We start from the raw sequence: 13,941 nt of genomic DNA on the forward strand, positions 1-13,941 counted from the left end.
AAACGTTATGTTTTCCGGCCTTGGCAGTCTTTCAGAGCAGCAAGAACAATATTGCTTCAATTTCCGACGGTTTCGGTAATGTATTTTACCATTTTCAAGGAATCTATAAGAATGATCGAATAATTTCTCATTACCTTTTTTGGCCCACCCTGTTACTTACAGAAGTTTTGTTCTCTTGTACGGAACGGTAGTGCTCTACATTTGATTGTCCATTCAATTTGAAATGGCGCTCGCTTCGGCTATGAATATAGTGTGATATTACTATCTTACATTTTTAGTTACATTTGTCTACTCACTGCATGTGTGGCGATATTTTTGCAAGACACTGTATCGCGGGTGGCTTTTGCTATAAAAAGCCTGTCGTTTGGAGCTTAACTATTTGTTATAATCGCACAGTTTTCGCCTACGCTTTTAGTCGTGACAGCTTCTTGGCTGTCCGTGCTTGCTACTAGTGTCTTGTAGTGTGTGTAGTACATCATCTAGAATGTTGTTGTTGTGGTGTGAGTGTGTTCTGATTCATTCGTGTTTGTGTATCATTTCGTTTTCGTGTTTTGTTGACATTCCTTACTTCGTGTAATATCCCTGCGTAAATCGCATGTAGCCCTTCTGTGTCTGTCCTTCTATTTATACAATTCGTGTTGTTGACAATATGACACATCTCTAGAAATTGGAGTGTGTTTGTGTTTTCATTCTTGTCTAGTATTTTCGTTCTGTCTAGATCGAATCTATGTTGTTTTGTGATGCTGTGGTGCATCAGAGCCGTTTTTTCCCCGAGAGCAATCATTTCTTGGTCCTCTACGTCGATTCCTCGTTCCAGCAGTTTGTCCATCGTGTTGTAGTGTGTTTGATGACCATGTATTCTTGTTTTTAGGCGATTGGTTGTCATCCCAACGTACATAGCTTCGCAGTGGCAACAAGGAATGGCATAGATGACGTTTGTTTGCTGCTCAGGTGGGACTGGATCCTTTACCTTCGTGAAATAGTCCCTTGCTGATCGGACGTTGTACTTTGCGAGTCGTATGTTATTATAATCTCGCTGCAAGACCCTGTCAATCTTGTTTGACAAGTGAGGTATGAATGGAATGCGACGGTAGGTATATTCCAGGATTTCTTGCTGATTTTCGTCGTTGGATCGCTCATTCATCCTGTTGGCGATTCGGTGCCTTAGCGGTTTCGGGTAATCGTTTAGCTTGAGTTGTTCATCAACAATCTGCATTTTTGCTTGTTGATCCAGGTTCGTGGTTAGTTGATTTACTCGTCTAGCGAAGTTTATTGCCATATTCAGCTTTTGACCGAGTGGGTGATATGAATGGAAGTTAAGAAAACGTCCACTAGCGATGGGTTTTTGGTACCATTGGGTGGCAATCTTCTGGTTGTCCTGCCTGATGAGGAGCATATCCAGGAATGGCAATTTGTTATCCACCTCCAGTTCGTACGTGAACTGGATGTGGATGTCATAGCTGTTGAATGTTTCCATGACATGGTCTAGTTGGTGGAGAGGGATTGCCGTTACTAGATCGTCTACGAATTTTCGTAGGAATGGTAGGGGGATTTTGAGCATTCGAACAACCGTGTCCAGCAATGTTTCCATTACCCAATCCGCGATTGCTGGAGATAGGGGATTGCCCATAGCCGTACCGAATATTTGTTGGTAATGTTGACCATCGAAGCGGAAGTAGCTCGCGTCGATACAAAACTCGACTATTTCTAGAAATAGGTCCAAACATATGTTTGTGTTTGGCCTAATTTCGTCCCACCTCATTATGATACTGTTGATTGCCAGCGATTTTGGTATCGAGGTGAATAGCGATTTTACATCCAACGAAACAAGTACGTGATCCCCGGGTAGAGTTATGTTGTTTATGAACTGGCAGAATGAAAAGGAGTCCTTGATGTTGTATTTGCTTACCAGGGATTGCTGCATGACTTGTCCGATGAACTTTGACAGGTTGTATGACGGAGCTGTGACATTGGGTACAACGGGTCTCAGCGGTAATCCAGGTTTGTGTGCCTTGGGTTGTCCGTAGATCCTTGGACACACTGCATTGTACTTGGTGAGCATCCTTGCTGTTTTATCGTCGATGATCTTGAGGTTTTTGAGCCGTCGCACCAGGTTGTTGTTCTGTCTCTCGTATCTCGATGTGGGGTCACGTGGTATCGGCACGTACGTTGTTTGATCCTGAAGAAGTTCCATCATCTTGTTCTTGTAGTCTTCTGCTTCTATAAGAACTGTCTTGTTGCCTTTGTCCGACTTTACGACGAAGACGTTTGGGTTTTCTTTCAAAAACCTTCGAGTTATAGCCTGCGCGTTTTCACAGAACTTCGAAACGGGATCGACTGGACCGGGACGGTTGCGACTGCCGTGGATGTAGTTTGTTACCACGTTGGCTATCGCACATCGGTTACGATCTTGAACTGCAACATCTGGATTGGTCTTGATAATCTGTTCTACATCGGCCAACAGATGGTAGAACGGGACACTGTCCGCCGTGGTGATCGGCAAAGCAAACTTTGGGCCTAGGCTGAGTAACACTTCTGTTTCGGGAGGTACTGCCACCTGGGTGCCGTTGTGGATGGCCTTCGAGTTGATCGTCGGTAGCTCCTCGTTCGCTGCTGGCTGCAGGTTACGGGTTATGATGCTTCGAAATTTACGCTTGGTTCTGTTAGTTCTCGCCTGGACATTCATTTCGTTGAAACGCTCTTGGCTTTCGAAGAAGCTCGCCTTGATCGGACCCGGGATGTCCGATGACCGGATGCTCGCTGTTAGTGAGGCCAGTTTTGATTGCAGGGTTCGGATTTTGTAGAACGTATGTTTGATCTCGATGTTTAGTATGGACTTCATGAACTTCCTAATGCACTTCTGTACCATATTTGGGAACGGGCCATTTTCCTCCAATAGTGGGTACGTAAATCGGAAATTATTCGAAAAGTGTGCCGGGAATACTCCTCTTCTTCGACACCTGATCAGGAATGCTTTTCTACTGATCATGTTCCCGATTTTTCGGGTGTTGTTAGCGTAGTCTTTTAACATGTTTTTAGCATTTGCACCGTAATTGTTTCCAATTTCGTCATAGAAGGAAGCGCCGGAGACGGTGGCCATTGTATTCAACGGAAGGATTGCTTAACGACTGGATATTGTAGCTAGAGAAACGTTATGTTTTCCGGCCTTGGCAGTCTTTCAGAGCAGCAAGAACAATATTGCTTCAATTTCCGACGGTTTCGGTAATGTATTTTACCATTTTCAAGGAATCTATAAGAATGATCGAATAATTTCTCATTACCTTTTTTGGCCCACCCTGTTACTTACAGAAGTTTTGTTCTCTTGTACGGAACGGTAGTGCTCTACATTTGATTGTCCATTCAATTTGAAATGGCGCTCGCTTCGGCTATGAATATAGTGTGATATTACTATCTTACATTTTTAGTTACATTTGTCTACTCACTGCATGTGTGGCGATATTTTTGCAAGACACTGTATCGCGGGTGGCTTTTGCTATAAAAAGCCTGTCGTTTGGAGCTTAACTATTTGTTATAATCGCACAGTTTTCGCCTACGCTTTTAGTCGTGACAGCTTCTTGGCTGTCCGTGCTTGCTACTAGTGTCTTGTAGTGTGTGTAGTACATCATCTAGAATGTTGTTGTTGTGGTGTGAGTGTGTTCTGATTCATTCGTGTTTGTGTATCATTTCGTTTTCGTGTTTTGTTGACATTCCTTACTTCGTGTAATATCCCTGCGTAAATCGCATGTAGCCCTTCTGTGTCTGTCCTTCTATTTATACAATTCGTGTTGTTGACAATATGACACATCTCTAGAAATTGGAGTGTGTTTGTGTTTTCATTCTTGTCTAGTATTTTCGTTCTGTCTAGATCGAATCTATGTTGTTTTGTGATGCTGTGGTGCATCAGAGCCGTTTTTTCCCCGAGAGCAATCATTTCTTGGTCCTCTACGTCGATTCCTCGTTCCAGCAGTTTGTCCATCGTGTTGTAGTGTGTTTGATGACCATGTATTCTTGTTTTTAGGCGATTGGTTGTCATCCCAACGTACATAGCTTCGCAGTGGCAACAAGGAATGGCATAGATGACGTTTGTTTGCTGCTCAGGTGGGACTGGATCCTTTACCTTCGTGAAATAGTCCCTTGCTGATCGGACGTTGTACTTTGCGAGTCGTATGTTATTATAATCTCGCTGCAAGACCCTGTCAATCTTGTTTGACAAGTGAGGTATGAATGGAATGCGACGGTAGGTATATTCCAGGATTTCTTGCTGATTTTCGTCGTTGGATCGCTCATTCATCCTGTTGGCGATTCGGTGCCTTAGCGGTTTCGGGTAATCGTTTAGCTTGAGTTGTTCATCAACAATCTGCATTTTTGCTTGTTGATCCAGGTTCGTGGTTAGTTGATTTACCCGTCTAGCGAAGTTTATTGCCATATTCAGCTTTTGACCGAGTGGGTGATATGAATGGAAGTTAAGAAAACGTCCACTAGCGATGGGTTTTTGGTACCATTGGGTGGCAATCTTCTGGTTGTCCTGCCTGATGAGGAGCATATCCAGGAATGGCAATTTGTTATCCACCTCCAGTTCGTACGTGAACTGGATGTGGATGTCATAGCTGTTGAATGTTTCCATGACATGGTCTAGTTGGTGGAGAGGGATTGCCGTTACTAGATCGTCTACGAATTTTCGTAGGAATGGTAGGGGGATTTTGAGCATTCGAACAACCGTGTCCAGCAATGTTTCCATTACCCAATCCGCGATTGCTGGAGATAGGGGATTGCCCATAGCCGTACCGAATATTTGTTGGTAATGTTGACCATCGAAGCGGAAGTAGCTCGCGTCGATACAAAACTCGACTATTTCTAGAAATAGGTCCAAACATATGTTTGTGTTTGGCCTAATTTCGTCCCACCTCATTATGATACTGTTGATTGCCAGCGATTTTGGTATCGAGGTGAATAGCGATTTTACATCCAACGAAACAAGTACGTGATCCCCGGGTAGAGTTATGTTGTTTATGAACTGGCAGAATGAAAAGGAGTCCTTGATGTTGTATTTGCTTACCAGGGATTGCTGCATGACTTGTCCGATGAACTTTGACAGGTTGTATGACGGAGCTGTGACATTGGGTACAACGGGTCTCAGCGGTAGCCAATGTCACAGCTCCGTCATACAACCTGTCAAAGTTCATCGGACAAGTCATGCAGCAATCCCTGGTAAGCAAATACAACATCAAGGACTCCTTTTCATTCTGCCAGTTCATAAACAACATAACTCTACCCGGGGATCACGTACTTGTTTCGTTGGATGTAAAATCGCTATTCACCTCGATACCAAAATCGCTGGCAATCAACAGTATCATAATGAGGTGGGACGAAATTAGGCCAAACACAAACATATGTTTGGACCTATTTCTAGAAATAGTCGAGTTTTGTATCGACGCGAGCTACTTCCGCTTCGATGGTCAACATTACCAACAAATATTCGGTACGGCTATGGGCAATCCCCTATCTCCAGCAATCGCGGATTGGGTAATGGAAACATTGCTGGACACGGTTGTTCGAATGCTCAAAATCCCCCTACCATTCCTACGAAAATTCGTAGACGATCTAGTAACGGCAATCCCTCTCCACCAACTAGACCATGTCATGGAAACATTCAACAGCTATGACATCCACATCCAGTTCACGTACGAACTGGAGGTGGATAACAAATTGCCATTCCTGGATATGCTCCTCATCAGGCAGGACAACCAGAAGATTGCCACCCAATGGTACCAAAAACCCATCGCTAGTGGACGTTTTCTTAACTTCCATTCATATCACCCACTCGGTCAAAAGCTGAATATGGCAATAAACTTCGCTAGACGGGTAAATCAACTAACCACGAACCTGGATCAACAAGCAAAAATGCAGATTGTTGATGAACAACTCAAGCTAAACGATTACCCGAAACCGCTAAGGCACCGAATCGCCAACAGGATGAATGAGCGATCCAACGACGAAAATCAGCAAGAAATCCTGGAATATACCTACCGTCGCATTCCATTCATACCTCACTTGTCAAACAAGATTGACAGGGTCTTGCAGCGAAATTATAATAACATACGACTCGCAAAGTACAACGTCCGATCAGCAAGGGACTATTTCACGAAGGTAAAGGATCCAGTCCCACCTGAGCAGCAAACAAACGTCATCTATGCCATTCCTTGTTGCCACTGCGAAGCTATGTACGTTGGGATGACAACCAATCGCCAAAAAACAAGAATACATGGTCATCAAACACACTACAACACGATGGACAAACTGCTGGAACGAGGAATCGACGTAGAGGACCAAGAAATGATTGCTCTCGGGGAAAAAACGGCTCTGATGCACCACAGCATCACAAAACAACATAGATTCGATCTAGACAGAACGAAAATACTAGACAAGAATGAAAACACAAACACACTCCAATTTCTAGAGATGTGTCATATTGTCAACAACACGAATTGTATAAATAGAAGGACAGACACAGAAGGGCTACATGCGATTTACGCAGGGATATTACACGAAGTAAGGAATGTCAACAAAACACGAAAACGAAATGATACACAAACACGAATGAATCAGAACACACTCACACCACAACAACAACATTCTAGATGATGTACTACACACACTACAAGACACTAGTAGCAAGCACGGACAGCCAAGAAGCTGTCACGACTAAAAGCGTAGGCGAAAACTGTGCGATTATAACAAATAGTTAAGCTCCAAACGACAGGCTTTTTATAGCAAAAGCCACCCGCGATACAGTGTCTTGCAAAAATATCGCCACACATGCAGTGAGTAGACAAATGTAACTAAAAATGTAAGATAGTAATATCACACTATATTCATAGCCGAAGCGAGCGCCATTTCAAATTGAATGGACAATCAAATGTAGAGCACTACCGTTCCGTACAAGAGAACAAAACTTCTGTAAGTAACAGGGTGGGCCAAAAAAGGTAATGAGAAATTATTCGATCATTCTTATAGATTCCTTGAAAATGGTAAAATACATTACCGAAACCGTCGGAAATTGAAGCAATATTGTTCTTGCTGCTCTGAAAGACTGCCAAGGCCGGAAAACATAACGTTTCTCTAGCTACAATATCCAGTCGTTAAGCAATCCTTCCGTTGAATACAATGGCCACCGTCTCCGGCGCTTCCTTCTATGACGAAATTGGAAACAATTACGGTGCAAATGCTAAAAACATGTTAAAAGACTACGCTAACAACACCCGAAAAATCGGGAACATGATCAGTAGAAAAGCATTCCTGATCAGGTGTCGAAGAAGAGGAGTATTCCCGGCACACTTTTCGAATAATTTCCGATTTACGTACCCACTATTGGAGGAAAATGGCCCGTTCCCAAATATGGTACAGAAGTGCATTAGGAAGTTCATGAAGTCCATACTAAACATCGAGATCAAACATACGTTCTACAAAATCCGAACCCTGCAATCAAAACTGGCCTCACTAACAGCGAGCATCCGGTCATCGGACATCCCGGGTCCGATCAAGGCGAGCTTCTTCGAAAGCCAAGAGCGTTTCAACGAAATGAATGTCCAGGCGAGAACTAACAGAACCAAGCGTAAATTTCGAAGCATCATAACCCGTAACCTGCAGCCAGCAGCGAACGAGGAGCTACCGACGATCAACTCGAAGGCCATCCACAACGGCACCCAGGTGGCAGTACCTCCCGAAACAGAAGTGTTACTCAGCCTAGGCCCAAAGTTTGCTTTGCCGATCACCACGGCGGACAGTGTCCCGTTCTACCATCTGTTGGCCGATGTAGAACAGATTATCAAGACCAATCCAGATGTTGCAGTTCAAGATCGTAACCGATGTGCGATAGCCAACGTGGTAACAAACTACATCCACGGCAGTCGCAACCGTCCCGGTCCAGTCGATCCCGTTTCGAAGTTCTGTGAAAACGCGCAGGCTATAACTCGAAGGTTTTTGAAAGAAAACCCAAACGTCTTCGTCGTAAAGTCGGACAAAGGCAACAAGACAGTTCTTATAGAAGCAGAAGACTACAAGAACAAGATGATGGAACTTCTTCAGGATCAAACAACGTACGTGCCGATACCACGTGACCCCACATCGAGATACGAGAGACAGAACAACAACCTGGTGCGACGGCTCAAAAACCTCAAGATCATCGACGATAAAACAGCAAGGATGCTCACCAAGTACAATGCAGTGTGTCCAAGGATCTACGGACAACCCAAGGCACACAAACCTGGATTACCGCTGAGACCCGTTGTACCCAATGTCACAGCTCCGTCATACAACCTGTCAAAGTTCATCGGACAAGTCATGCAGCAATCCCTGGTAAGCAAATACAACATCAAGGACTCCTTTTCATTCTGCCAGTTCATAAACAACATAACTCTACCCGGGGATCACGTACTTGTTTCGTTGGATGTAAAATCGCTATTCACCTCGATACCAAAATCGCTGGCAATCAACAGTATCATAATGAGGTGGGACGAAATTAGGCCAAACACAAACATATGTTTGGACCTATTTCTAGAAATAGTCGAGTTTTGTATCGACGCGAGCTACTTCCGCTTCGATGGTCAACATTACCAACAAATATTCGGTACGGCTATGGGCAATCCCCTATCTCCAGCAATCGCGGATTGGGTAATGGAAACATTGCTGGACACGGTTGTTCGAATGCTCAAAATCCCCCTACCATTCCTACGAAAATTCGTAGACGATCTAGTAACGGCAATCCCTCTCCACCAACTAGACCATGTCATGGAAACATTCAACAGCTATGACATCCACATCCAGTTCACGTACGAACTGGAGGTGGATAACAAATTGCCATTCCTGGATATGCTCCTCATCAGGCAGGACAACCAGAAGATTGCCACCCAATGGTACCAAAAACCCATCGCTAGTGGACGTTTTCTTAACTTCCATTCATATCACCCACTCGGTCAAAAGCTGAATATGGCAATAAACTTCGCTAGACGGGTAAATCAACTAACCACGAACCTGGATCAACAAGCAAAAATGCAGATTGTTGATGAACAACTCAAGCTAAACGATTACCCGAAACCGCTAAGGCACCGAATCGCCAACAGGATGAATGAGCGATCCAACGACGAAAATCAGCAAGAAATCCTGGAATATACCTACCGTCGCATTCCATTCATACCTCACTTGTCAAACAAGATTGACAGGGTCTTGCAGCGAGATTATAATAACATACGACTCGCAAAGTACAACGTCCGATCAGCAAGGGACTATTTCACGAAGGTAAAGGATCCAGTCCCACCTGAGCAGCAAACAAACGTCATCTATGCCATTCCTTGTTGCCACTGCGAAGCTATGTACGTTGGGATGACAACCAATCGCCTAAAAACAAGAATACATGGTCATCAAACACACTACAACACGATGGACAAACTGCTGGAACGAGGAATCGACGTAGAGGACCAAGAAATGATTGCTCTCGGGGAAAAAACGGCTCTGATGCACCACAGCATCACAAAACAACATAGATTCGATCTAGACAGAACGAAAATACTAGACAAGAATGAAAACACAAACACACTCCAATTTCTAGAGATGTGTCATATTGTCAACAACACGAATTGTATAAATAGAAGGACAGACACAGAAGGGCTACATGCGATTTACGCAGGGATATTACACGAAGTAAGGAATGTCAACAAAACACGAAAACGAAATGATACACAAACACGAATGAATCAGAACACACTCACACCACAACAACAACATTCTAGATGATGTACTACACACACTACAAGACACTAGTAGCAAGCACGGACAGCCAAGAAGCTGTCACGACTAAAAGCGTAGGCGAAAACTGTGCGATTATAACAAATAGTTAAGCTCCAAACGACAGGCTTTTTATAGCAAAAGCCACCCGCGATACAGTGTCTTGCAAAAATATCGCCACACATGCAGTGAGTAGACAAATGTAACTAAAAATGTAAGATAGTAATATCACACTATATTCATAGCCGAAGCGAGCGCCATTTCAAATTGAATGGACAATCAAATGTAGAGCACTACCGTTCCGTACAAGAGAACAAAACTTCTGTAAGTAACAGGGTGGGCCAAAAAAGGTAATGAGAAATTATTCGATCATTCTTATAGATTCCTTGAAAATGGTAAAATACATTACAGAAACCGTCGGAAATTTTTTTTTTTTTTTTTTTTTTTTTTTCATAGTGATTACGGCGGTAGCACACTGTGCTTATGTTCTAACACCGCACCCTTTCCCTACGTTTGCTTCTATGAGCCTCTATTTTTGTTTCAACACACAGAAGTACGTAGGCATATCGTGGCCCAAGTCGACACTGTTTTGGCCTGCGTTGAACAAAAATAGTTTTAATAAAAGTTTCCCCTTTTTTCTTTTTGTCAATTTTTTTTTTTGTAGTATGGTCCATGTATTTAGTTAGGTTCTTGTCAATTTGTCAGTTTTTCGAAGTAGAACTCCAATATGTAGTCAATAAGTCAATTAAGTCATTCTGATCTGTTCTATCATAGCAGCTTTAGTCTTTGCTTTATTGAAGTGTAGTTTTATTGGAAATATGCTGAATATCGTTATTAAAAAGAGACGTCTGGAACTGTGTCCTGCTAGTTGTTCCGTCATGCACATACGTCATGTCTTAAGCTGCTAGTACACAGGGTCAAATATTTGTCCGAAAAGAAACCAATGCTCAAACATCTTGTTTGACTCGATCAAATTTTCATTAGTGTCAAACTGATGTTGTTTCTTGAGTTCTTTCCTTGTCAAATATTTGACCCTGTGTACTACTGGCCTTAATAATGCCTAGGAGATTAACGAAAACACGTGTGTTCGGTCAGATGTCCATTGCGTAGAAAGTCAAGGAAAATAGGTTTCTTTATTGTCAGTTGTTATGTAAGCCTCGCTTGAAGCACTTCCCGTGAGAACCCTGTCATCTGTACACCAACTAATCCGTATCTTCGTACACAGCTAAATACTATACTGCCAACCGGCGAAAAGCCTATGGGTAAATATTAAAAAAAAAAATGAATAATAATGCTGTCTAGCGCGTTGTTTTCTATCGACCACTATTTTAGTCTAGTTCCCAACTGCAAGCTTTTTTCCAATCTTATAGTCTATTGTCTTCTAGATACCCCACGGAATTGATGAGTAGTGAGTTCAATGCAGAGATTCCCCCCCCCCCCTCACACTCCCAAATTGTGGTAGGCCCCCGCTAAACCTGCAAACCAGACCCACCCCCAGCCAAAAGCTCTAGCAGATGTGGACAAACCGATGCTCAACGTGCTCTCCCATAGTGGCAACATCAAATATGTGGACTGTACAACAATAGTAGTTTTAATGAAATGAATACTAAGAATTTAGGCCGACACTCGAAGTGACGAACTTTACAGTGCTAGTTGAGTAAATACACGAAAGATGGGTAACAACAAATGTGCACAGACAGATGCATAACAATATGCATGTAAAAAAAAAAGTCCGCAACTATCCATGGTGAATTTAAAATAATGACAGCGTAAATATAATGGAACAGACTCACCGAATTTAGCTCCAAAATGCCCCCTAGACGATGGTATTGTTCACTCTTTGTAGCCACGCGTTGTAGAAAATGAACCTGAAATGACAAGAAGACAGTGGGCCGCCAAACTCCACAAAATGGCGGCCCGGAAACTTTAGTATTCTGTTTATAGCATTGTTGAGCATCATAGAGAGCATAATTTATATTCAGTTTTAAATATAGTTTCTTGTTACTATGCTAAGAAATAGAGAGATTCAAAAGTTTTTTTTCTACCTGCACCAGTGAACTTCTTGAGTGAACAGCATTCAACATCTAAAATTTAGATTCTAAATTGTTCATTCACTAATGCGATTTTCTTATCACCCTGCCCTGTCATAATTAGAAGATATAAGTAATGCAGAGACATCCCATATGCACTCTTGCATTACATAATAAGGTTGGACCCTGCTGCAATCAATGTCGTTATGCTATCCACTCCTGAGTTTATAGTTGCTATAAAAATAATTTCGAAGAAGTGAAAAAGAATAGTACGAATCAACTTGTTAATAAAATGCTGCTACTATTACTATTACTACTACTCTTACTACTACTACTAACTACTACTACTACTAATACAACTATCAAAAGTGCAATGAGTGATCGTTGGCTTCCCAGTCTTGTTAGTAGTTAGAGGGTTAGTATAGCCTGGTAATAAGCCCTGTCGGTCCCCCCAGCACTGCGCGTAATCAACTGTTGTTAGATCATGCGACAGCGATTAAGCGTATGCTGGAGGCATGACAAATCAAGCGTTTAAATTAAAGTCAATAAAGCAATGGTATGATTATTCAGATTCTATTTTAGTTTAATTTTGTAAAGAAATGCTTTAATTCAAAACCTAGTTACTTTCAAATACTATTCCATTTACTATTTCACTAATTTTCGTTACTATATTTAATTTAGCTAATCTATAATATTATAAAAGACTAAAATTGAAATTATTTAAACACATTTTCACTATATGACGACGCTTGATAAGCCATCGTCAAACCCATCACTCTTGGACAGGGATTACCGAAACCGTCGGAAATTGAAGCAATATTGTTCTTGCTGCTCTGAAAGACTGCCAAGACCGGAAAACATAACGTTTCTCTATCCACTTTTAGCTATTTGGCATGTTATCATGTGTGTAATGTTGCCTGTTATTCAGTCAACATAACACAGTATGCTATCCGGTAGTTATGAAATTTCGCTCGGGAAATCTATGCTGCTGTACGTCAGTGGAACCTAGTATGTATCAGTGGAGAACACACAAAGGCTGCAGGTCTTCGTCAACTCATGGCGGTGCCAGCTTCAAATCCCAATGAAGAAATGAAAGAAGTCGATAGAAGTTTGACCTGGCAATAGGTCAAGGCAATAGCGGGAAATTGCCCAGAATGGTACCAGGGATGCACAATGAAACAAACGTCAGTCAAAGAATATGACTCCATTCGTTATTTTCACAACTTTCTATAATAGTCCCTATCGTCATGTTTATCCAATTCATCCTGGTTTAAATTAAAAATCCTCTTTCACCCATGTACAGAGCCTAAAAGTGATGTGAAATTTGCACGGCTACAGCTAGGTTATGTACGCATAAAGCCACCAGACCGGTCAGCAAAACCATAATCACTTTCGGTTGGGCACTTGAACTCATTTCGGCAGTTTTATGACTGACGTGCTCATTCGTTTCGTTTCGTTAGGATCGGCAGCACTATTTAATACTTTCTGCGTGCCGTGCCAATGCAATGTGCCATGCGGAATGGGACCACTTTTCCAACAGCGCATCAACGCGACCCGATACTCCCGGTGGCGGCGGTGGCAGCGACATGGCATTCGGTAATATGCGTGCGAGACCGTCCCAATGTCGGCCTCAATAATTCGCGCTTATTTGGTACCACCAGGAGTTCGGTGCATTAAGCATTCAAGGCTAATTGCAACAACATTTCGTGCGATGCTGTTCACGGTCCTGCCCAAATAGTGCTGGTGCCAAAACTGTTCCATCTAGTTGCGATATTTATAATTATAACGTGAGCTGGGTCGCACCTAAGCCGTGGATGATGCGCAATCCAACCGAATGCTGTCGGCGAACTCATATGTTTTAGATTGAAGTGCAAAACGCAAAACGGAACGCTCCACTACCATCGTCACCTCTTCGGCTAGGGTCTGGGATCAAGTTTATTAACATCCAACGCACATATTCTGCGGATAACCTAACAGACGCAAAACGTATATTTAGAATCCACTCGAACTTGGCAGTGCGCTTGATATTGGTGGTAACATGCCTACAATAGATTGTTGGCTCGCATCTGCCATTTAATGGCATCAGGAAAAGTTAGATTAGTTTTATGATTTGGTTTTGTGTACAGTTAGT

The 13,941-nt window shown here is 42.6% G+C and overlaps 2 protein-coding genes across 14 annotated transcripts in view; one reads left to right on the top strand and one right to left on the bottom strand.

Moving 5' to 3' along the window:
• LOC109422689 (formin-binding protein 1-like) overlaps positions 1–13,941 on the bottom strand; it is a 280,364-nt gene that overhangs the window by 62,657 nt on the left and 203,766 nt on the right. The window lies entirely within an intron of this gene.
• Positions 6,131–10,156, top strand: LOC134288367 (uncharacterized). 4 transcript variants are annotated; one of them, XM_062852988.1, is made up of 3 exons: positions 6,131–6,821; positions 6,879–6,957; positions 7,015–10,150. In XM_062852988.1, the coding sequence occupies exon 3, from the start codon at positions 7,165–7,167 to the stop codon at positions 9,787–9,789; it is 2,625 nt and encodes an 874-aa protein (XP_062708972.1). In that variant the 5' UTR covers positions 6,131–6,821; positions 6,879–6,957; positions 7,015–7,164; the 3' UTR covers positions 9,790–10,150. The 4 variants fall into 4 exon arrangements, 3 of the variants coding, with proteins under 3 accessions (XP_062708972.1, XP_062708971.1, XP_062708970.1); XM_062852987.1 differs by having other exon boundaries at positions 6,132–6,821; positions 6,879–10,150; XM_062852986.1 differs by having other exon boundaries at positions 6,133–6,957.

Source organism: Aedes albopictus, chromosome 2 (genome assembly GCF_035046485.1).
Source record: "Aedes albopictus strain Foshan chromosome 2, AalbF5, whole genome shotgun sequence".
Lineage (NCBI taxonomy): Eukaryota > Metazoa > Arthropoda > Insecta > Diptera > Culicidae > Aedes > Aedes albopictus.